Genomic DNA, 24879 nt, shown 5'->3' with positions numbered 1-24879 from the left:
ATATATGAACTATGTGAAAATTACCTATACTGTTTGAAATAGGTCTACATTTACAGTAATATAATGCTCCATCATAACATTTATGCGTGTTTGAATATGATCCAAAGATGTGGAAATGTGAAGGGGGAGGAAAATGTATATGTGCGTCACGTTTAGTCGATAAAACACTTCCGCAAAGGAAACACCTGTGTATATCTTGCTTGGAAAGCCTCCTCTCTCTCCTCGATCCTTCCATCCTCCCAGTGCCATTAGAGAATTGAGATGTCCTTAAAGATGGCTGACCACGATAAGGTTCCGGAGGAGCCAAGAAACGAGGAGGCATATTGAGAAGCACCCAGGGATGAGGAAGGATCTGAAATACTTTAAATTGAAGAAAGCCTAATGGTCAACAACAATCATTGGCATTCATTTAAAAAAACAACGTTAAGCTCTGGTGTCCTTTCCGACGTTCCGCTGAAGCCAAGGGGTTAGCATTAGCCATTACGCTTTTATTGATAAACATTGCAGATGTAACAGAGCTGTGAAGTGTGTAAACCTCACTCCCTGATCTCAAGAGGTGCTCTAGCCAGGGGCGCTGCCATGAATTTTTGCCCCCATGACAAAATATCTAATTGCGCCCCTGTCCCAACTGTGCCATCAAAAGCTTTACATAACTGTAATTAAAATCTTGCAACTGTCTTGCTTTTTGTAGTTCAATACTAGTGCTAGAAAATGATTTACTGCTGGTGAAGTCTATAATGCAGTTCACTATTTGATGCAAGATTAAAAGCAACCATAGCAAAATGTGCTGATGGCCATGTTTTATAGTCTCAATGTATTTTTATTGTAAAATTTGACAAAATGGAAAATTCTCTTAACAAAATTATTATTAAATATTATTATAATTATTAATTGAAGATTTTTTTACTTAGCAGCACATATATGAATATCATGTTAAACGTTTTCCTGCACTGATTAAATGGTGATTAAATGTAGCCTAACACTAGTCTGTAGCTAGCTATCCTATTTCACTATGGACATTAAGCCAACAAGTTAATACCACTCACCGACTATGCTACTCACCTTTCTCGGTAAAAAACTGGGTTACAGTTTGACATCCTTTCCTTTGACTTTCCACTCTCTCTTTTCTCTCTTTCCCTTTTCGAAAGCCAGATTTGGATTTAACGTTACTAGGCAACATTGTGGTCACTGTAGTTCTGGCGCATCTACTGACTGCAACAAAACACCGTCACTGAGAGTGCTAAGGAATGACCAAACAGTGCAGATACGGGGATACAGGTGGTCGGTCAATATGGATGTTTACTTTTTGGTCAATGGGGATTTTTTACTTTTACTGCCAAAAACAAAGGGATCATTAATTGTATTATTATAGATACTGAATGAGGATGGTTAAATAATTTTATATTAGTTTTTACCTATTTTTGGGGCCCCTGTCAGTCATGGCCCCTTGGAATTGTCCTAATTTGTCCCTTCTCTATATGGCGCCCGTGGCTCTAGCCCCAGATGTTAGATTAGATTAGATTCAACTTTATTGTCATAACACATATACAAGTACAGTGTAACGAAATGTAGTTTAGGTCTAACCAGAAGTGCAATTAGCAAGTGCAGGATATACAGTGTGAATAAATACAGAATACAATACAAGGAAAATACTATACAATGGGCATACTATGAAAATACTTTACAGAAGGAATGTTCTATGAAAATATGACAGTCAGTATGAACTATGAACAATATATACAGAAGGCTATATACTGTGAACATTAATGTACAGGTGGTTATGAACAGATAACAATTTAGACTATACAATAGTGCAAGTGACTTAAGTGTGCATTAATTATAGACATTAGCTATTAAAGTTGCAGTGCAATAGATGAGTTAATCCGGTTATTAAAACCCCTTAACTGTCGGTCCATATTTTAAACAATGACTGCACATTGCAAACTTAAACAGCTGTAACTGTTGAATGCTTTGGAGTAGAGACATATGGTTGGTCTCTTTTGAAAAAAGACACTTGGAGGATTATTGTAGAAGTTAAAAAATAAAACTATAATTATGTGTCTAAAAGGTATTGGATTTTAAATGTATTGTTACGAAAATGTGCTGTAATATTAATTTTATTTTATGAAATATCAATGAAAAAAAAAAGATGTGGCCAAAAATTATAAAAAGTAAAAGCCATAGGTCTAAACAAGTAGTCTTCAAATTTTCAGTTTTCTATCTGCTGTAATCTTGTTTCTGTAAATTTTTAAGTTGAAATATGACAAATGGTCACTAGGAGACACCCTATCTATAGGATGATTCCCAAAGGTCACTTTAAAAGGTTGCTTTAAATGCCACAGACCAAACACAAACACATACACACACACATTTTTTTTTTTTACTTTTTCCAAACTTTATATAAATATTTTCATTTCTTGATGCAAATTTTAATTAAAACGTGAATGAAAACAAAAATATTAAAATACAGGAAAACTAAATGTCAAACTATGGATGTAATTTCAAGTATTTACAACTATATACAAATCTTCATAACATCTAAACACTACAAACTATTAACATCATGCCAGGTATTGAAGCAATCTCGTTTTTTTGGAAACAAAAGTAGGCTGCGCATCCCTGGCAGAACACATTTGTTTTCTGATGACACAATTGGCATCTTCGCCTGGAGTCATCACTTTTATCTGTGACGTGCTTTGGCCTGTGGCAGACATGGTGTGTCATTTGAGTTGCTGCAGCAGTAGGGGCAGGAGGAGCAGGCTCACTTTGAGGCATCCGGACTGCAAGCTCCATAACCAAAGCTTCACGGAATTCCGCTGTGACTTCGCTCTTTGGTTATGAGCCGCAGCGAACTGCTGGTGCAGAATGAATGCATTTACCACTGCGATGTCGACAAAGTGGAAGAACAGTGAGCAGTACCACTTCCTGGTCTTTCTGAGCACATAATAATACCCAACAAGGGCATCGGAGAGATCAACTCCTCCCATGTGCCTTTGTGAAAAATAATAGAACAATTCTAAATACAAACATAACCAGGTAAATAAAATTAACACATCTTGACAATTTTGTACACAACAGCAAAAAAGAAACACAACTCACTGGTTGTAGAATTGGTACGTGGAGTTCCGGCCATCCGTCAGCTCTCGTCTTCATCCTCCTCCGTACAGTGCGATCTCCCTCTGCTGCATGGAAGGATGAGCACATATGCACCTCCCTGGTGTCCTTCCATTGCACAAAGAGGAGGCTGTTGTCTCGAATCCACCGCATACTCCCACGGGGAGCATTTTTGGCCAACTTGTTAGCGGTGGTTTGTGAGAAGCCCACCCGGTTGCTTCTGATGGTCACACAGGCCCAGATGCCCTTCTTGAGGAGGTCTCTGAATAGTGATGGGCTGGTGTAGAAATTGTCTACATATAATTTGTAGCCAGTTCCCAGTATCTTCTCATCCAACAGCACCATCACTGATTCATAACTTAACATGATAATAAACAGCTGACTGACAGTTCCATTTGTTTACATGACATGGTTAGATTCAGATGATAAATATCATAAAGCCTATTCAGTTGGGTGTCCACCTTATCCCCATATTTATAATGAAACAAATATATTGAATCATGTAATCAATAAAAACATTTTTTTGTTATTACTGGAAATCTATTTTACATTATTATGAAAGTCATTCTTAATTTTTTTTATAATTTTGTTTCTGTTTATCTATATTGCGATATTAACATATTTTATATAAAATAAACAAAAACATAGTACAAACTTGGCTAAAGTGATTGTTCTGAACAAATATTTAATTAAATATTATTAAACCATATTATTTTTCAAAAGTATTTGTTTCAATACTGTGTGCCTTTTATAGCCTGGTAATACCAACCTGTGCTACATCGCTTTGCCTCGTAGACAGAGTCTGGATGGGTTTAATTGATAAGTGTTTACTTTCTCGTGGGCAGGTGCTTGTCTGAAGTTTAAAATCATTGGTGTACCCGTAAGCCAATCACATAACGTTTGGTTGTGATGAATGTTATGCGCCTTCTCAGCCGCCTCGAGCATCTGCTGTAAACACTGGTAGGCTACAAATTAGGCACTGGCGGTGAAAACAAAATCATCGAGTGAAAATGGCTGTGAACGATTTTGCAGATTTTGTGAAGTAAATCTATGCATTTACATTTAGTCATTTAGCAGACGCTTTTATCCAAAGCGATTTACAGGTGGGGTAAGCAATGGAAGCAATTGGGACAGCATAAGTACAACAAAAGCAAAAGTGCAATCAAAAAGAAGTCTTGACTCATATAACCTAACACAGTATACAGAGCTAAGTTAGTTTTCTTTTTATGCATCAACGGAACAATTAGTGCATCTCAACTAATATTTGACAGTAGAGACAAAAGAGAAAATATTTGCAGCCAACTGTCAAAGTTAGGATTAGTTCTGTTAAAGGTGACATCATATGAAAACCCCACTTTTTCTGTGTTTAAGTGCTATAATCGAGTCCTGGGTGCATCTAGGAAACCAAAAAATAAGAACCCAATAAATTTGTTTTGGTGTTCCTTTCCCTGCAAGGATGTGAGAAATCGAGCCGTTCAGATTCGCTCCGTATGTGATGTTCAAAGCAGATTTTCTTATAATGTTACCGCCCCTTAATCTACGCCATTCCACCAACCGCAGACCGGCATTGTTGTTTTCACAAGGGACAGCGGTGTAGGTGACGCCATAGCTAAAGTTTGTGGAAAACATGCAATGTAGTCGCTGCACAATCCTAGGAAGAGACGGGTGGATTTATTTTATGTTGAGTGGAAATCCCTCAGAAACCATGAGTAAAAACCTGCTTGTTGCCCGAATTACTTGAAGCCGGAGTGCTTTTTCAACATGCGACAGCACGAACAGGATTAGCTTCAAAGTTGTACCTCAAAGTAAAAAACTTGTTCGGGCTTCAAGTTGGCAAATCCCGCTTATATTCTCCACAACAAAACGAATAGCATCCCGTGTCTCCATGTCCGCTGTCGTTCTAGATTTCCCAAACTACAATCATAAATTCTGCGCTTAGCGTATACGTCACGGCTCTCAGCCCGCCCTCTGTTCGCTGGTTGGTCGGCTGGTATGGAGCCGGAGATAAACGGGGAGATGGTTTGCTATGTCTATATCAGACTGAGTACAGAAGCGAAATGAAATTGAGCAGAGGTACGAAGTCTGATGTAGTCAGGCTATGCCTTTTATCCCATGCGGGGTAAAATTCCACCTCATCATACATTTATAAGATTTTTAAACAAAATTAACCACTTATGATTCATTTTCACAATCTTTTGCTCCATACATTTTTAATACAAATATATATATTTTTTCAGCTATCATATAGGTGTAGTGAAAAGCACATTGTTTCTTAAGGTGTGGCGTTTAGTAACGTTGTACCCTACTCATCACCATAAACCATCTAATCCTTCATATTTTTTATTATACAGTATACCCTTGATATCATACAGTAATTTGGTTTAAGCAGAAGCTAACCCAGGGTTAAAAAGTGTATTTACCCAGAGGTTAAAAGAGTTTGAATTAAAGTAAGGTTGAACACAGTGTAAAAAGAAAGTCATATAGAAGATGACCATGAGATGAACCTTTAACAGACTTTGCTCCAAATATTATTGACCACCTAAAACGTACTTTCCTTTCCTTTTTGTCTTGTTTTATTTGTAAGCCGGCCTATTTGATTCCAAGCATGCTGGCCAAACATCAGAGATGTACTGTATGTGTAACGGGTAAAAGAAGTTTGTTATGAATTGTGCCAAAAAAGAAAAGTTTGTTCATCTTGCGAAACGTTTGTTGAATTGTATTAAATAAATGCATCAGTAAGAAGAGGATAGGAGGACACCTACAGGTGGCTAATGAAAACTTAAAGCGGAGTCCTCCATATTCTCCTCAGTCACATGTAAACTGCTGAGGAGAATGGTAAGTGTAGAATCTTACTCCGGTCAAATGGAAGTAAAATGTAGTTAGACATTATTTAATTTGTTTTTGAGGTCAAATTGTTCTCTTAAAAGTATTTAATTTCAAATTTGAGTCATAAAAGATATATAGAGTCGACGGAGAATTTGTTTTGTACCGAACTTACCACCGAGGGGTTTGGGAGCACATGGTGTTCGTTTGGTTCCTATCTCTGTATTTTCCAATTGCTTATTTCCACATGTTTGTTTTTTTTTGATAATTATGTATGTGACCGGAAGAGATGTATAATGGCCATTTGGTGTCGTTTCATATATTCCAGTAAAAGTGACAAGTGAACTCCGCCTGTGTGTCCGTGTTATTCTTCCCGGAGTGGTTGTATGAAGGAACCAGAAAGAAGGGGTGACAATGGTTCCGTAATTCCCGTCTGTGATCAAAGAAAAGCCAATCTCCGGGACGACGACGAGCACTACAGCGGAAAGAATGGACGTCGCGTGCCTCCTTCGCATAAGTGAACTGCGGTTGCCAGATCCTCCAGTTAAAGACATTTTCTTCAAGGACTTTTTTTAAAGCGACACGTTGCACCGCAGATAAGTGAAAAGAATTGGACAACAATTTTGCATTGATGAATGACTTTGATCTGACTGTTACGTTTTGATTATTACTTTTCAGGGGTATTTTACATTTGACAAAATGGCTGAGGGTGGTGCAGATAATTCCTTACTTGGGATGGGACGGGGGAAATACCTGATGCAGTTCTCTGATAACAAACCAGGGTTGGGTGAAATTGGCTATAAGGCTGAAAATCATGCTGGAAACGGGAGAAATGATATGACTCCTGATGTGCATAGTACTGTCCCTCTTACCTCAACTCCAAAGCCATTTAATGTAGAACGTTCTAGCGATTAAGACGTCAGTGAACTCGGTGCTTTAGTTAAAGACTTGGGATGACAAATTGGTGACTCTGTCACAGCCAACCTTTTGTCAGGGGACGAATTTGCCAGAACCAATAATGGTAATAACGCCACAGGCTCTCAATGTGCTAATCTTGATTTGTCACAGTTGAATGTCATTTTAAAATCTGATAAGCAAATCCCACCAGTGTTTAGGGGAGATGGATTAGGTAGGTGCGACATTCAAGAATGGGTTGAAATGATGAAAGCTTACCTGCAAAAGAGAAATGTCAAAATTACTGAACAGTCCGATGAGGTTATTCGTCGTTTGATGGGCAGGGCCAAAGACATAGTGAGAGTTGCGATGCCTGTAATCCAGCGCTTGATTGCACAAAACACCCTGAGGTTATATACACCATACTTAAGCAACACTTTAGTGAAGTGTCCTGTGTCCTTCGTCTTAATAAAGCAGCTGATATGGCTGATGATTGTTTAAAAGGGCAAGGCAGAAGGATGGACAATCTAAATTCTGAAGTTGCAATGATGTTTGTGAGAAATTGCCCAGACCCTTACCTAGCATGCACTTTTAAAGTACGGCCGTTAGAATGCTGGACTGCAAAAGATGTCCAGGAGCTTTTAGACAGTTTCCAACGTGAGCTCAAGTTAAGATCAAACGAAAATGAACACACGACCGTTCAGAGCTGTGGAAATTCTAACATTGTTTCTGAGCCTACATTAATGTGCCTTAAGCAGGGGACCAACGGGCCTAGTGAGTTTCAACTGGACGCGACGGATCATTCCAGTCTGAATCGGATGGCTGACATGCTGGCTCAACTGATCGAAGTTTTGAAGACGAAGGAGGAGCACAAACCTGAGTATTTGTCTTTTGGGAGAGCGCATAGAAGTAATACAGCTCGACCAAGCAACTGTAAGATTTGTGGCAACACAACGCACACTACAATCGACCACTGTAGATCCGATCGTTTGTGTTTTAGATGTCATGATGCTGGTCACTCCAAACGTGATTGTACAGCGAAATTCCCAAAATCGACTTCTGCTTTGCTGTCACCCAACAGTCAGGGAAACTGACTTACCCACATATGGAGAGGGGGTGTGTGGGTGCTGTTGATAATTCCCTCAATATGGATACAGATTTCGAAGCTTTGTTCAGCTCTTTTAAGAATGTATGTCCTAGCTCACAGAAAGTCGTCTTTCAAAATACACAACGCGTTCAATGCTCAGACACACTTTTCTAAACATCCGTTCGTATTAATGATTCCTTCACCGTCAGTGCAATGTTGGACACAGGTTCAATGGCCTGTACGTTAAATGACTCGGTCGCCTGTCAGTTAAGGGAAGCTGGTGCTTTGGATACTGTAAATGAAGAGGATACAGACATCGTCTTGATTGGGTGCGTTGGCAAGAGAACATTTACAAAGTACATGCTTGAGCTTAAGCTAGACATTTATGGCTGTGATGTCTTAGTCCCATGTTTTGTTGTTCCAAGTCAAGGAGATGACCTCATTCTGGGGACGAACGTCATCAAACATCTTGTCCACAGGTTAAAAGATTCTGACAGATATTGGGAACTGATCTCTACGCCCATTGGACATAACCCAGAGAGTGACGAGTTTTTTTCCATGATGGCTGGTGTGTGTCGCTGGAGGGGCGGAACGATTCCTGATGTCGTTGGTACAGTCAAACTTCAACATGCAGTGACACTTGCGCCTGGCCAGGAACATCTAGTATGGGGTAAGTTTCCCGTTAAGTCTTGTAACCAACCAGGCAGTACAGTTATGGTGGAACCATCAAATATGTTAACCGACAGACTCCGAATGTGTGGATTAGAGACCGTTCATTTGGACAAGTGCGAAGCTTCTGAATTCTGGAAGGCTAAATTGTGTGACTTGGTGCTCGAGTATGGGTCAATTTTTTCAAGACATTCTCTTGACTGCGGTGAAGTCAAGGACTTTGTTAGCCGTTTCGATTACCGTACAGACGTGTTCCTCCTTCACAGTACCAAAAATTACGTGTTGCGTTGAACGAGATGGAAGAGAAGGGAATAATTCGCAAGTCAGCCATCGAATTCGCATCACCTTTGGTTCTGTGCTGGAAAAAAGACGTCAATCTTCGAAAATGCACTGATTTCCGATGGCTAAATGCGTGAACAATGAAAGATGCTCACCCCCTGCCCCATCAGGAAGACTGTCAAGCAGCCCTAGGGGGAATTCGTTCTTTAGCACTATGGATTTGACATCAGGATTTTATAATATCCCACTGCATGAGGATGACAGAAAGTATACAGCATTCACTACGCCCGTGGGATTGCACGAATACAATAGGCTTCCGCAGGGCCTCTGTAACTCTCCTGCAAGCTTCATGCGGATGATGACTAACATCTTCGGTGAACAGAATTTTTTCTCACTGTTGTGCTACCTGGACGATCTAATGGTTTTCGCACCTAACGAAGAAGTTGCGTTGCAGAGACTGGAGATGGTTTTTGGTATGTTGAAGAAACACAACTTGAAATTATCGCAGAAGAAAGGCCACTTCTTGAGACATTCTGTACAATTTCTGTAGTCAACAGACCCTGGAAAAGTTGAAGCAATCTCTAAAATTACTTCAAAAAAAAAATCCAGTCTTTTCTTGGCCTCATTATGTGGTACCAATGTTTCATTGAGAATTGTTTGTCTCTTGCACAACTACTTTTTGCTTTGACCAGTGGAGTAAGGAAATGTCACCGATGTTAGGGCAGAGGGTAAATAACCACACTCCGGAGGAGCAGACACCAGAGGACACCAAGAGGCGGACAACAAGAAGTGAATTTAAAAGGGTAAGTATTTTATTAATTTAAAACAATAAAAGCAGTGATGCGAATGTTCGTGGGTGAGACAGTGGCTTTCTTCGCCTCCTCGGATGTGTTCGTGAGACAGGCAGCCGACAATGCTCAGACTTGGCTAGTGTGTAAGTTCACAGAACAGTCCAGGGGAGGACAGCAACTTCTCCTCTTCCCGAGGGACAGACAATGACGGTGTTCGGGCTCGGCTGGTGTGTCAGTTCACAGAACAATCCAGGGGAGGACAGCAACTTCTCCTCTTCCCCGAGGGACAGACAATGACGGTGTTCGGGCTCGGCTGGTGTGTGTGTTCATAGAACAGTCGGCGGAAGGACAGCAGCTTCACCTCTTCCCCGAGGGACAGACAACGACGGGTTTTCGAGCTCGGCTTGAGTCTGTCGCCACACCGGGCGCAAAGGAAAACCTGGACACAGCTTCAGACAGATCTATTTAAAGGGATCTTCATATTCAGACGTCAATTGTCATTCATCTCAGTTTCGGAAGAAACACAGTCGTTAGACCTCACCACACTTGTGCATAAATCACTCTTAGAAATCCTCACGTGTGTACATTTCACTCTCTCAGACACTGCAAACTCACTTCATCTCCACAGTGATTAGTCGACCTGTTTCTCCTCTCGCTGTAGGGTGAATGACTCCAAGGATGGCGACTTCAGAAGATTGACGTGAACACATCAGCGGTCCTCTCCTCTGCTGTGTAATCTCTGCCCAATAGAACACCGATCAGACACCCAACCTTCAACTCTCTCCTGTTACGCCACCGTCAAGACACACACCAGCCCAGATACACCACACCTACTGCTTGCCCAGAACACCACTTTTATGCACCCTTGTCCTGAGCGCGTGCTTCAATGAAGTGCAGCTTAATTTCCTTCAGCTGCCGCTCATTATGGCCAGCAATCAAGCACAGCCAGAGTTGGGACCAATGAGGGATTTTTGAGTCTCTGGGTTTTTCCACCCGGTGACAGAAACCTAGAGGTGTTGGGCGAAAAGGAGTTCCTGCATCCAGAAAACTAACTCCTAATGATTGGTCTCCAGCTTGTGAGGCGGCTTTGTCTGCTTTAAAAGAAGCTCTCCTGTCCAATGTTGTTCTTGCGCATCCTGACTTTTCCAGACCCTTTGTTCTAGCTACTGATGCTTCATCTGAGGGATTGGGCGCTGTGCTATCGCAACTGAGTCCTGGGGAAAATAGGGTTAGACCAATTGCATTTGCGACTAAGTCACTCTCCAGAGCGCAAGCCAGATATCCAGCACATCGACTTGAGTTTCTCGCTCTCAAGTGGGCAGTAAGTGATAAATTTAGTCACTGGCTCAAAGGACACCAGTTCACAGCTTGGACGGATAATAATCCCTTGACACATATCTTGACCAAACCTAGGCTTGACGCCTGTGGCCAACGATGGGTGGCCAAAGTTTGACATCAAATATGTTCCAGGGCCGCAGAACACCATTGCTGATGCTTTGAGCAGACAGTCTTTTGTCAACAGTCGCGTCAGTCACCGCATAGTAAGGGAACCCTATGACAAGCTGCTCGCACAGACAAGTAACCATACCTGTGATGCCATCCAAGATGTCTTCCGGTTGTCCAACGCCAGTCAGCAAGTGCTTGATAGTACAGAGGCCTCAGTGACTGCTTGTGAGCGGTTATCAGTCAAATCGGACACGGGAGTGCCTGGAAGCTATTCGAGTGATGAAGTGGCTGCTGTTTTTTCTAATCACCTTTCTTGGAACGAAGGAATACAAACAAGGGCCGGATTCATCCAAAAGATCGAAGATGTTGGGTTTGATGTCCTTCCATGTTTTCTCGTCAAGAGTTGAGAGACAGACAGCTGGAGGATGAAAATTTGCGGAGGGCGATGTTCTACGTTGATCGAAAGCGCAGGCCTTCGAGACGTGAGCGCATGGGGGACCCCAGCGCTGTAACGAAGATTATGAAGCAGTGGGAGAAGCTATTATTGAATGACGGTGTCTTGTATCGTGTATCGAGAGACCCTTTGTCACGTCACAAAAGATTTCAGTACATGGTACCTTCTTCCATGAAATCTCAAGTACTAAAAGGATGTCACGATGAGGCCGGACACCAAGGCCAATATCGCACTCTCCAATTGTCTCGACAACGTTTCTATTGGTCAGACATTGAATGTAATGTTAGTGATTATGTGAAGATGTGTAGTCGTTGTGTGCTTTCCAGAGCCAGAGGGCCGAGCTCTATTGGAGAGTATCAAGACCTCTGCTCCACTTGAATTAGTCTGCATTGATTTCGGGACAGCGGAAGATTCACAGAACAGGTCAGTTGATGTTTAAGTGGTCACTGACCATTTTACCAAGCTGGCTCATGCCTTTCGCTGCCGAGACCAGACAGCTAAGTCAGTCGCACAGAAGCTCTGGGATGACTACTTTTGCTACTATGGGTTCCCGGAACGAATCCATTCTGATCAGGGGGCCAGTTTCTGTAGTGAGTGTCACGGTGTGACAAATGGTATATGGAACTTATTCCCGTTGAAGCCGTGTTTCCGCTGGGACACTTTGAGTGTAACACCGGTCCCAGGCCTGTGTGTGCGTCTGTTGCCATGACAACCCCAAATGACCGATTGGAAACAGGTGTGGGGAATTTACCTTGGGGGTTTGAGTGAGGTCCTGTCAGCACTTGAGAGAGTATAAAAAGCAAGAGAAAGAGACTGTCGGGGTGGTTCTCTCCCGTGAGAAGTCGTTTTATCGAGTGGTTGCAGTTATTGGAGTGCGGGTGAATGAAGAGGAGAGTGTGGACTTGATGAGGGACTCGAGGGCAACAGAGGGAAAGTGAAATATCCTGTTTGCATTGGAGAGGAGCTAGGTAGTCGAGAACTGAGTCTCGTAATTGCATGTATTCGACACTGAATTGGATGTGGTTTGGAGTGTGTGGATCACGATCATAAATGTCACCGAGTGGATTGTACTGATTCATTGCCGACCTCCTGTCTCTTTCTCCATCATAAATGGTGATGTGAACTCTGCCTGTGTTTGTGAAGAAAAACATCCCGAAATACCCTTTGCAGCATTGATGAACGCGGCCCCCTCGGACAGAGACCCAAGGGTGAGTGCGGGCTTTAAATTGCACGTCGTGAAGTGAGATTTCAGTGCCTAAGATTGACGTTTCCCCCACCTTATATGCTAGAAGTGGAATTGCTGTGTGTGTGGAAGATACATTCCCTTTGCCGTGCACTCTCCCTGTGCTACGCTGGTCTACTGTCAATAGTGAGAGTTCTGTGTCATTGCTCTGTTCTAACTGAGTGGATGTTGAGGAATTATCATCTGGACTCTGAATTAACCCCTCTGTTTGAGTGAATAAGAGACGAGATGCCTTGTTGAATTGTTCGTGGTCTGTCTCCGTAGAAGTCCCATTCATCCTGCTGACGTTGAGTCTGCTGTATTCCTGCAACGCAGCCGTATTGTGAGAAGTGCTCACTCCCTTCTATGCACATGAACTGTATACCTTGTGTGAAGCACCCTTTCTGTCTGCTCCAGTAGAGGTCCCGTTCAGCCCATCGACTTTGAGCCTGCTGCAACCTGGGAGCCCACCTGTGTGGGGAGAAGTGACTGTCCCTCTGCTGTGAACGTAAAGCCGGTCCGTTCTGTCTGGAATATCCACTTCATCTAGGCCAGAAGAGGTCTTGCTCAGCCTGTCGACTTGAGTCTAGGGAATTCCCGCAATTCATCTGTATCGTGAGAAGTGTTCGTCCCCTTCCAACTCATGTGAACCGTATGCTTACTTGGAGTATCCCTTCTGTCTGTTTCAGTAGGAGCCCTGTGCAACCGGTTGACTTCGAGTCTACTGTATCCTTATAGTCACCTGTGCTGAGAGAAGTGGCTGTCCTTCTGTTACGAACGGGGTTGGTACACTTTGTCTGGAGTATTCCTCTGTTCCAGTTTCTGTGCCTGTGGAGAGAGGGAGGTTGAAATTATTCGCTTACCCTGTAAAGATTCCCTCGCCACCCCATCATCAGAGTGTGAATCTGCTGTATACGTACCTGACTGACGGCCATCTGCTCCGGATCTCGTACCTGTGAAGGAAGGGAGGTTGGAAATATTTACTTACCAGAGAGACTTACCGGGCCGTTCGCCTGTTTACTGCATCTCCACCTGGGAAAGACCTACCTGACAATTTACCTGTCCACCGCCCCATTCACTACAGGGCCCGCACTGAGGAAGAGAGCGGGAGAGACCCTGGTTGTTGTACTGTTCACCTTCGATTCCTGAGGGCAAGAAGGAAGAAGATTTTAGACTAGGATTTTCAAATTGCTTTTACCTCTAAATAAAACTTGTTGAAATTTTATTCTGTCTCCGATTTCTCCCTCTGATACGCTCCTCGAGGTGGTCCTGGTTCAGGGGTGGGCGTAGTCCGGCTTGACCCATCCCGACCTGTGACATGAGCTTAATAGGCATTTGCTTGATTTTTCTGGTGTTACGAAGTCACGGGCGACACCTTATCACCCGATGGGCAACGGCATCACAGAAAGATTTAATCGAACATTGGGAAACATGATTAGAGCCCTTGCTCCATACATTGACATATAGATATAACTGCACAGTGCATGAGACGACTGGGTACCCTCCCTTCTATCTAATGTTCGGTCGCACTCAGAGACTGCCGATTGATGTCGTTTTCAAGAGTGTGCTGAGGACTGATTCGAATGAGTCTCTTCCCAAGTACGTAGAGTCTCTGAGTTAGGATTTGGAGGATGCTTTTGCTGTTGCCGGGTCTAACACTTCGAAAGAACAGTCTCGCCAAGCCCACCTGTACAATCGGAAAACCAAGGGTGTGTCAATTGAAGTTGGTGACAGGGTCCTCTTAGCCAATAAAAGTGACCGCGGCAAGCGCAAACTCGCAGACAAGTGGGAAAATATGGTATATACTGTGGTTGATAGGGATCCCAATACTCACATTTACAAGATTAAACACCCTGTGTCTAGTCATTTGAAAGTGGTACACAGAAACCTTCTTTTGTGTGTAAATTTCAATTCAATTCAATTCAAGTTTATTTATATAGCGCTTTTCACAATGTGTATTGTTTCAAAGCAGCTTTACAGGGGAAAACAGGAAAAACAGAAAAGTTAAAACACAGCACAGTGCATGGTATTTATACAACGAGTAAGATCATTCTAATAAATAATATCTAATTTCTAATTAAATAAATAAATAAATAAATGAATGAATGCAGTCTCCCGGTGAGCAGGCCGACACTGCCCTGCTGTGGTGAGGAACCCAAACTCTAATGATTGATTAATGGAGAAAAAAAACCTCGGGAGAAACCAGGCTCAACCGGGAGGGCCAGGTTCCCTCTGACGTGTCATAGCTGCACTCAGACTGCTGACATGTGGTTTAGGTTTAGCATTTAATACCAAATATTGTAACTTCAGCATTAATAAGACTAATAGTCCGTCTTTGCTCTTGGTTGGGGATGTAGTGGTCTGAGCTGGGATGGTCCGATGGTCGTATTTCTCTTGGCTGGTGGTGGAATTGCCTTAGATGGAGCTGGGATGGTCAGTCAGTCTTGCAGCTGTAGCTGGCGTAATCTCAAATTGGGGATGGGCATCTGTCGGTCGTCTGGACATGGTGGAACTTCTTCCCCGGAAAGAGAATAATTAGCGTAGCTGCTGTTCATTAACTATGCATTAAGTGAAAGCTTGGTTGAAAAGATGTGTCTTTAATCTAGATTTAAATTGGGAGAGTGTGTCTGACCCTCGAATAGTATCAGGAAGGCTATTCCAGAGTTTAGGTGCTACGTATGAGAAAGCTCGTCCCCCTTTGGTGGATTTTGTTATTCTAGGTGTTGTCAAAAGTCCTAAGTGTTGAGATCTTAGAGAGCGTGATGGGATGTAACGTGATAAAAGCTTGGTTAAGTAAGTAGGTGCTAAACCGTTCAGGGCTTTGTAAGTAATTAAAATAATTTTAAAATCAATACGATGCTTAATGGGTAGCCAGTGAAGCGATGACAAAACTGGGGTTATGTGATCGTATTTTCTTGACCTAGTAAGAACTCTGGCAGCTGCATTCTGAACTAACTGTAGTTTGTTTATCGATGATACAGGACAACCACTAAGTAGAGCATTACAATAGTCAAGCCGTGAGGTCACAAATGCATGAATAAGCTTTTCTGCGTCTGCAACACAAACTACTTCGTAATTTGGCAACATTTCTAAGGTGGAAAAAAGCTGTTTTTGTGATATTTGAGATGTGATTTTAAAATGACAGGTTGCCGTCTAATATAACGCCTAGGACTTTAACTGTATTTGTTGGAGTAACAGTGCAGCTTTCAATTTGCAGGCTGTAATCAGAGATATTCTGTTTACTTGATTTTGGTGCTATAAGTAATATTTCCGTTTTGCTAGAGTTTAAAAGAAGGAAATTACTAGTCATCCAATGTTTTATGTCCTCGATGCACTCTGCCAGCTTTGATAGTTTGAAGGAATCATCTGGTCTTGATGAGATATATAGCCGAGAATCATCTGCATAACAGTGGAAGCTAATTCCATGTTTTCTAATAATGTTGCCGAGGGGCAGCATGTATATGGTGAAAAGCAAGGATCCTAAAACCGATCCCTGAGGTAATCCATAATTTACTTGCGTAAGATTTGACGATTTCCCATTTAAATGGACGTTTTTGATATCTGTCTGTTAAGTAAGATCTGAACCATTGCAGTTCCCTTTCCCTGAATACAGATATAATTGTGTAAACGATCTAGTAGTTTTTTATGGTCTACAGTATCGAAAGCAGCACTAAGGTCAAGCAGGACTAAGAGTGAGATGTTTTCTGGTCTAAGTGGATGCAATGTCTATTTGGACGATGTCGTTATTTATAGTCAAACTTTGGAGGAGCATGTGCTTCAAATTCGAGCACTTTTTAAACGTCTTTTGTATGCAAATTTGACTGTTAATTTATCAAAAAGCGATTTTGCCAAAGCCACGGTCACCTATTTATGAAAGGTCGTTGGTCAAGGAAAAGTGCGCCCTGTTCGAGCTAAGGTAGAAGCAATAGATGGATACCTTGTTCCCACTACAAAAAAGGAATTGATGCGATTTCTTGGTAGGGTTGGGTTTTATCGTTGTTTTTGTAAAAATAATTCTAGTGGCAATGCCTTTGACTAATTTGTTGGGTGGTGGAGTGAATTTCTGTTGGACCCCGTTGTGTCAACAAGCATTTGAAGATGTAAAAATGCTGCTTACGGAGGCTCCGGTTTTAGCAGCTCATTTGCCTCTTCATTTGCAGGTGGATGCCAGTAATGTGGGTGCTGGAGCTGTCTTGTTGCAGAGGTCTGAGGATGGGATTGATCATCCATGCTGTTTTTTCTCTAGAAAATTTAATTCGTACCAATTTAATTATTCGGTGATAGAGAAGGAAGCGCTAGCATTGATTTGGGCTTTACAGCATTTTGAGGTCTATGTGGGGTCATCAGAGGGACAGTTAGTGGTCTACACTGATCATAATCCCTTAACTTTTTTGCACTCCTTGCAAAATCCAAATCAAATATTTATGAGATGGTGTTTGTTTTTCCAAGGTTATCAGTTGGATATTCGTCACATTAAAGGCTCTGAAATTATGACTGATGATTCATTATCTCGTGTTTACTTTACTTAAGTATTACATATGACTTACTTTCTCTGTCTCTTTCTTCTTGTCTTTTCTTAAATTGTGCTCCCTAGGCGCCAGGGTTGTTGGAAGGAGTTGGAGAATGGATTTGACTTGAAAGTTGAAAGCTTCATCAACTCTGTTACTTGGGCTGTGTGCATTGTATATTTGTCTGGGCTAAATTTATTTTTCTTTGCTCCCCTCTTTTTGGGGGGGGGTGTATGTGACGGTTCTCCCTTTTCCTACCCGCCTTAGCCGGCCAATGGGTGTGGTTGGAGGGTTCTATATGAGAATCAGTGACATCTGTTCTATCATTATAAAAAGGAGAGACTTCGTTTGTCTATGGAACTCCTGGATGTACAAGCGGCGTCTTGTATTGCCTTCTCATAAGGACAGTAAATCACATTCCCGCTCATTCTGCTTCACAACTTCTTCCTGGTAGAACATTCTTTCTTACTCTTTACGGTCAACCACATCTCTCACAACATTCAAAAAACTACTTAAAACCCAACTCTTCTATGAATACCTGAGAGACAAATAAATAAATAAAAAACTAACCCTTTCTCTCAACAGGTAGTGGTCTAGCTTTAGTTGAAACCAGTAACTTTGTATTGTCACCTAATGTATTTTGGTTCCTGTATGACATTTCGCTTGTTGCTCCCTAACTCTTTGCAAGTCGCTTTGTATAAAAGCGTCTGCTAAATGACTAAATGTAAATTTTATGTTTGGTTTTGCTTGATCCTTTGTTTTAAGTTATTGCTTGCTTTTACACTAACAAACATGCACCTTACATACATTACAGACGGATCCGTTCTATTGATTTATACATTCTTTCTAATTATGTTAAAAAATCCTTTTCTTTAAATCCGATTCCTTATGTACTCCATTCATTTGTCATGGCTTTGAGCCGGTCGTGATGCCTGCTCTGTTAAGTGGGCAGTACATTTTATAACAACCAATTTGTTTCAATTCCGCAATATACTTCATTCATTGTGCTGCCTGGCCAACGGATGTACGTACCTCAGTGACCGCTGGTTTGACGTAACTTGATGTCATGAGGCTTAGGTGCAGAGTGTGACATGAAAGGATCCTTAAATTAGTGGTGGAAATGATTTTGTTACATTTACATTTACATTTAGTCATTTGGCAGACGCTTTTATCCAAAGCGACTTACAGTGCACTTATTACTGGGACAATCCCCCTGGAGCAACATGGAGTAAAGTGTCTTGCTCAAGGACATACTGGTGGTGGCTGCTGGGATCGAACCAGCAACCTTTGATTTACCAGTTCAGTGGTTTAACCCTCTAGACCATCATCTCACACACAATTAGAAGCACTTATGTCACTCGAGACAAATCAGTCCTTTGTCTCCAACAGCATGGAATTCATGGATTAATAAACACATTGACCAAATCTCAGCCAATTTACCTTCTCTGTCCAGTGTTTTCAGGCTCTCCTTAGCAACCATTAGTACCAAGCTACCCACCACAGATGAAGTCTTGACTGAGAAGGGAAGGGACAGTTTGAGCGCATGAGCCTCCTATTATCTTTGTATCCAGGTTGCCTTGGATCATAGGCATTTATAGAGTTCCAAACTGTGGCTGTGTTTAATAAGATGGAGATTTGGAGATGGAGATTTGATGTATGCGTTGTTATTTGAATATTGATTTTTTTGGCATGCTAGAGTCAGTCAATCCCTGTGTTCAATATCACTCAATATTTGTTTGTCATGAATTTCCTTAGGGTTTTCTTATGGGTTATCCACTAATGTTGCCACTACAAACTTTTGATCTTTTGCTCAAACCATTAACAAAAAAAAAAAAACTGATGAGATCATTTCTCCATACAATTTTTCTGTTTCAGATAGTAATATGCGGAGAACTTTGCAGTACATTTCACTGAGAAAACATCATCCATCAGCACACAATTCTAAGCAACTCTGACCTGGGTACACACTGCACTCACCTCAAACATTTAACTCTCCTCTTTCGGCCCACTGACTGACACGGAAGTCACCAGAATTCTCTCCAGTCACCCCACCACCTGTCCCCATGACCCAATCCCCTCCCATCTCCATCAGGCCATACCCAGCACATTCATACCTGCACTTAAACACATCATCAACACCTCCTTTCCAGCAGAAAACGCATACAGGGCCATTAGATAGATAGCCTGCAATCTTTGGGCAAAAAAGCGTAACAGCTAATGACAAATTTTGGCTTCGGCGGAACACAGGAACAGAGACCAGAGGCTCCAAAGAAATGTGTCACGTTTTCAATATATGTAAGTAACATTACACATTTCCATCCACATTCAAACAGGCCCTGGTCACAACCCTACTTAAGAAACATTGGACCCCTCTACTACCAACAGTTACAGACCAGTCTCTCTCCTCCCATTTACTGCAAAAACACTTGAAAGGGCAGTTTTCAACAAGGTGTCTTCCTACCCATCCCAGAATAAACTACTGGAAGACAAGTAAACTGGCTTCAAAATAAACCATTCTACTGAGACTGCACTGCTATCGGTCACAGAAGCACTACTGCTAGCCAAGACGCAGTCCAAATCCTCTGTCCTGATTCTGCTAGCAGTACCTGGTGATTGACAGTGTCAAACCCTGCAGATAGTTCTACCCTGTCATCTCTAGCAATCTCAGGCACTCCTCTCCGCTAGTTCAAATCCTATCTCTCTGGCAGATCTTTCAGGGTGTCATAGAGGGGCTCGTTGTCCATTGCTCACCACATTATCACTGGGTGATACATCGATGCTTGGGCTGCCGTTTTTTTACATCTACACAACATCCTTGGGACCCATCATACTGGCACACGGCTTCACTGTTACGGTGACAACACCCAGATTAACATCTTGTTTCACCCAGACGATACCACTTTAGCAGCTCACATTACATTCTGCCCAGAAGAAATCTTAGCTTTGATGAAAGAGCATCACCTCCAGCTGAACCCTGCCAAGACAGAACTACTCGTGTTTCCGGCACACCCCAACAATGCAACACGATCTCACCATCAAATTTGGCAATACCACAATCACTCCTTCCAAAACAGCCAGTAACCTCTGAGACATATTAGATGAACAGCTATCCTTCAATGATCACATTGGAAAGACGACGCGGTCATGCCAATAAGCCTTATTCACCATTAGAAAGGTTAGACCCTATATCACTGAGCATGCGGCACGACTCCTTGTCCAGGCCCTGGTAATCTCAAGGTTGGACTACTGCAATCCTCCCCTTGCTGGTCCACTGCAAAGGCTATCAAACCAGGTGGTTTAGAACGCAGCAGCAAGCATAGTCTTCTAACAGCCCAAAAGGGCTCGTGTGACACCTCTTTTCATCTCTCCACTGGCTACAGGTTGAAGCCGGTATCAGATTCAAGTTACCAATGCTTGCCTGCAGGATTATATCTGCATCTGCAACGGCATACTTTCACACCCTCCTAAACTCCTACACCCAATCAAGATCCCTTCGTTCAGCAATCCAGCTGCTTCTTGTATTGCAGTAAATCACTTTCCCACTCATTTCCTTCCTGGTGGAACATTCTTCCTAACTCAGTCCGGTCAACCACATCTCTCACAACATTCAAAAAAACTACTTAAACCTATCTCTTCTGCGAATACTTGACAAATGAGAAAAAAAGACTAACCCTCTCTCTTTCTTTCAACAGGTATTGGTCTAGCTTTTGCTGTAACTAGTAACTTTGTATGAGCACCTTTTGTATTATTGCTCCTGTATGACATATCGTTAATTGCTCCCTGGACTCTCTGTAAGTCACTTTGGAAAAGCATCTGCTAAATGACTACATGTAAATGTATATTATTTTGTTAAGATAGTAATATTGTTAAGATACTAATATTACAATGAGCAGATTAAAGGTCCAGATTTCATTTCAAGTGTGCTATTTGCATTTGGAATCTTTTGCTGTCAACTGTCAAGATGAGATCCAAAGAGCTATCACTATCAGTGAAGCAAGCCATCATTAGGCTGAAAAAACAAAACAAACCTATCAGAGAGATAGCAAAGACATTAGGCGTGGCCAAAACAACAGTTTGGAACATTCTTAAAAAGAAGGAATGCACCGGTGAGCTCAGCAACACCAAAAGACACGGAAGACCACGGAAAACAACTGTGGTGGATGACCAAAGAATTCTTTCCCTGGTGAAGAAAATACCCTTCACAACAGCTGGCCAGATCAAGAACAATCTCCAGGAGGTAGGTGTGTCGTGTGTGTCAAAGTCAACAATCAAGAGAAGACTTCACCAGAGTGAATACAGAGGGTTCACCACAAGATGTAAACCATTGGTGAGCCTCAAAAACAAGAAGGCCAGATTAGAGTTTACCAAACAACATCTAAAAAAGCCTTCACAGTTCTGGAACAACATCCTATGGACAGATGAGACCAAGATCAACTTGAACCAGAGTGATGGGAAGAGAAGAGTATGGAGAAGGAAAGGAACTGCTCATGTTCCTAAGCATACCACCACGGTTGCAGTAGAGGCCTCACCGAGCATCACCAGGGATGAAACCCAGCGTCTGGTGATGTCTATGCGTTCCAGACTTCAGACTGTAATTGACTGCAAAGGATTTGCAACCAAGTATTAAAAAGTGAAAGTTTGATTTATGATTATTATTCTGTCCCATTACTTTTGGTCCCTTAACAAGTGGGAGGCACATATACAAACTGTTGTAATTCCTACACCATTCACCTGATTGGGATGTAAATACACTCAAATTAAAACTGACACTCTGCAGTTAAAGCACATGTTGTTCGTTTCATTTGAAATCCATTGTGGTGGTGTTTAATTCAATTCAATTCAATTCAAGTATATTTATATAGCGCTTTTCACAATGTGTATTGTTTCAAAGCAGCTTTACAGGGGCAAACAGGAAAAACAGAAAAGTTAAAACACAGCACAGTGCATGGTATTTACACAACGAGTAAGATCATTCTAATAAATAATATCTAATTTCTAATTAAATAAATAAATGAATGAATGCAGTCTCCCGGTGAGCAGGCCAACTCTGCCCTACTGTGGCGAGGAACCCAAACTCCAATGATTGATTAATTGAGAAAAAAACCTCGGGAGAAACCAGGCTCAACCGGGAGGGCCAGATCCCCTCTGACGTGTCATAGCTGCACTCAAACTGGTGACATGTGATTTAAGTTTAGCATTTAATACCAAATATTGTAACTTCAGCATTAATAAGACAAATAGTCCGTCTTTGTTATTGGTTGGGGATGTAGTGGCCTGAGCTTGGATGGTCTGATGGTCATATTTAGAGCCAAAAATGTTAGAATTGTGTCGATGTCCCAATATTTATGGACCTGACTGTATATATAAATATACTGTATAATGATTATTTGCTGTTAGCAACATGGATTTATTTAGACAAATGAAAAAACTGACCCTTTTAGTATGGTAAAAAAGGGAAAGTGCAAAACATGTAATTGTTTTCTTATATATTAAAATATAATTTCCAAGAAAAAGACTCAAAAAAAGCAAATAAAAAGTAATGTGATGTCAGAGCTACAGAACCTGCTTTACTCTGTATCACGACTGATTGGCGTCGCTTTAGAAATTGTGAGTGTGGGGTGCATCAAATCTCTAGCATGAAAAATAATGGTGAAGATCTTGACATTACTATTGAAATTTCCACTATTTTAATTCCACCTTCTCGGAAACACTAGACACAGTTGCTCCCCTGCGTTTAAAGAAGATTAAAAAAGGCAGCCCAACATCGTATTATAATGAACACAGTCAAGCTCTAAAGAAAGCGACCCGGAAAATGGAACACAACTTTAAGAAAACTAAATTAGAGGTATTTCGTACAGCATGGAAGGGTAGTACTTGAAAATACAGGAAAGCTATAAAAATGTCTAGATCCGCCTACTTTTCATCACTAATAGAAGAAAACCAGCACAACCCTAGGTTTTTATTTAACATAGTGGCTAAATTAACAAAAAATAAGTCGTCAGCGACTTCAGATTCTGGATATCAGCATAACAGTGAAAATAAAAGTAAAATCCAAGATATTACAGAAAAAATTATAACAATGCAACCAGAAGTGAAACCCGCTGAACAAACTAACTACAGCGCCCCTAAGGAGAAATTGCCATTATTTTCTACCGTAGATCACGATGAACTGTCTAAAATCATTAGATCATTTAAATCAACAACGTCCATGCTAGACCCTATACCTAGAAAACTACTATAAGAGATGCTCCCAGAAATTATAGATCCTCTTCTTAGTATTATTAACTCATCTCTGACATGGCTGTTAAGGTGGCTGTTATAAGGTGGCTGTTATAAGGCCCCTTGTCAACAACTCAACTCGACCCTAGAGAACTAGGGAATTACAGGCCTGTATCGAATCTACCGTTCATATCTATAGTTCTGGAATAAGTAGTTTCAACTCAATTACGCTCTTTCCTCCAAAGGAATGACATTAATGAAGAATTCCAGTCTGGATTTAGAGCATGTCACAGTACAGAGACTGCTTTGATCAAAGTTAAAAATAATCTGCTTTTTGCATCTGACTGAGGTTGTATTTTGTTATTGGTGCTGCTAGACCTTTGTGCTGCATTTGACACCATTGACCACTGCACACTCTTACATAGACTCGAACATTATGTCGCCATTAATGGAATAGCATTGAAATAGTTTAAGTCTTATTTATTCGATCATTTTCAATTTGTAGCATTAAACAATGAGGTGTCACACAAATCGCAAGTCCAGTACGGTGTACCAAAGGGCTCAGTCTTAGGGCCTCTGCTTTTTCGCATTATACATGTGTAACCGGAACGCGCCGCACCACTGTAAGCGGGCCTCGAACCGGGTCGGTCTGGCATGGGAGTTGGGCACTCTAGCGAGGAGGCTAAAGACCGCAGTCTCTAGCGTCTGTCGCTAGAGAGTCCTTGAGGCCGTGGAGTGAGGTTTACATACTGCACAGCACTTCACTAGCTTGCCTCCGTCACACATAATACCTCTAGGAGATATAATAAAGCGACATAGAATAAACTTTCACTGTTATGCTGATGATACTCACATTTACATTTGCTCAAAGCCTCATGAAACACAGCAGTTCCATCGAATAATGGAATGCATAGTCGATATAAAAAACTGGATGAGTAACAATTTCTTATTACTGAACTCGGACAAAACAGAAGTGTTACTTATTGGACCGAAAACCGCCATATGTAACAACCAAGAATACTGCTTAACTATTGATGGATGCTCCATTAAACCCTCATTGTCAGCTAAGATTCTTGGTTTTCTAAGCGATATTAATTTGTCATTCGAGAGCCATGTCGCAAACACCTGTAAAATTGCGTTTTTCCATTTTAAGAATATATCTAAACTACGTCATATGCTGTCACCGTCAGATGCAGAGAAATTAATTCATGCATTCATGACATCAAGACTAGTTTACTGTAATGCACTGTTATGTGGTTGCCCTATACGCTTATAACAAAAACACCAGCTGGTCCAAAACTTGAAGCTCGAGTTCTTACACATACAAAAAAGTATGAGCATATTAGCCTGGTTCTGTCAACCTTGCACTGTTT

At 41.6% G+C, this 24879-nt stretch overlaps 1 protein-coding gene across 3 annotated transcripts; it reads right to left on the bottom strand.

Annotated features, from left to right (window-relative positions):
- Window positions 1–19309, bottom strand: LOC130432605 (uncharacterized). Of its 3 annotated transcripts, none has more exons than XM_056762053.1 (3): window positions 3100–19309; window positions 1063–2991; window positions 1–360 (listed from the first exon to the last, which is right to left on the bottom strand). In XM_056762053.1, exon 1 carries the CDS (start codon window positions 13075–13077, stop codon window positions 12055–12057), a length of 1023 nt encoding a protein of 340 aa, XP_056618031.1. In that variant the 5' UTR covers window positions 13078–19309; the 3' UTR covers window positions 1–360; window positions 1063–2991; window positions 3100–12054. The 3 variants fall into 3 exon arrangements, with proteins under 3 accessions (XP_056618031.1, XP_056618032.1, XP_056618030.1); XM_056762054.1 differs by having other exon boundaries at window positions 1–2991; window positions 3100–3391; window positions 3884–19309; XM_056762052.1 differs by having other exon boundaries at window positions 1–2991.
- Window positions 19310–24879: the final 5570 nt, after the last annotated feature.

This window comes from Triplophysa dalaica, chromosome 12 (genome assembly GCF_015846415.1).
Source record: "Triplophysa dalaica isolate WHDGS20190420 chromosome 12, ASM1584641v1, whole genome shotgun sequence".
Taxonomy (NCBI): Eukaryota; Metazoa; Chordata; class Actinopteri; order Cypriniformes; family Nemacheilidae; genus Triplophysa; species Triplophysa dalaica.
This window is presented reverse-complemented; position numbering and strand designations above follow the sequence as displayed.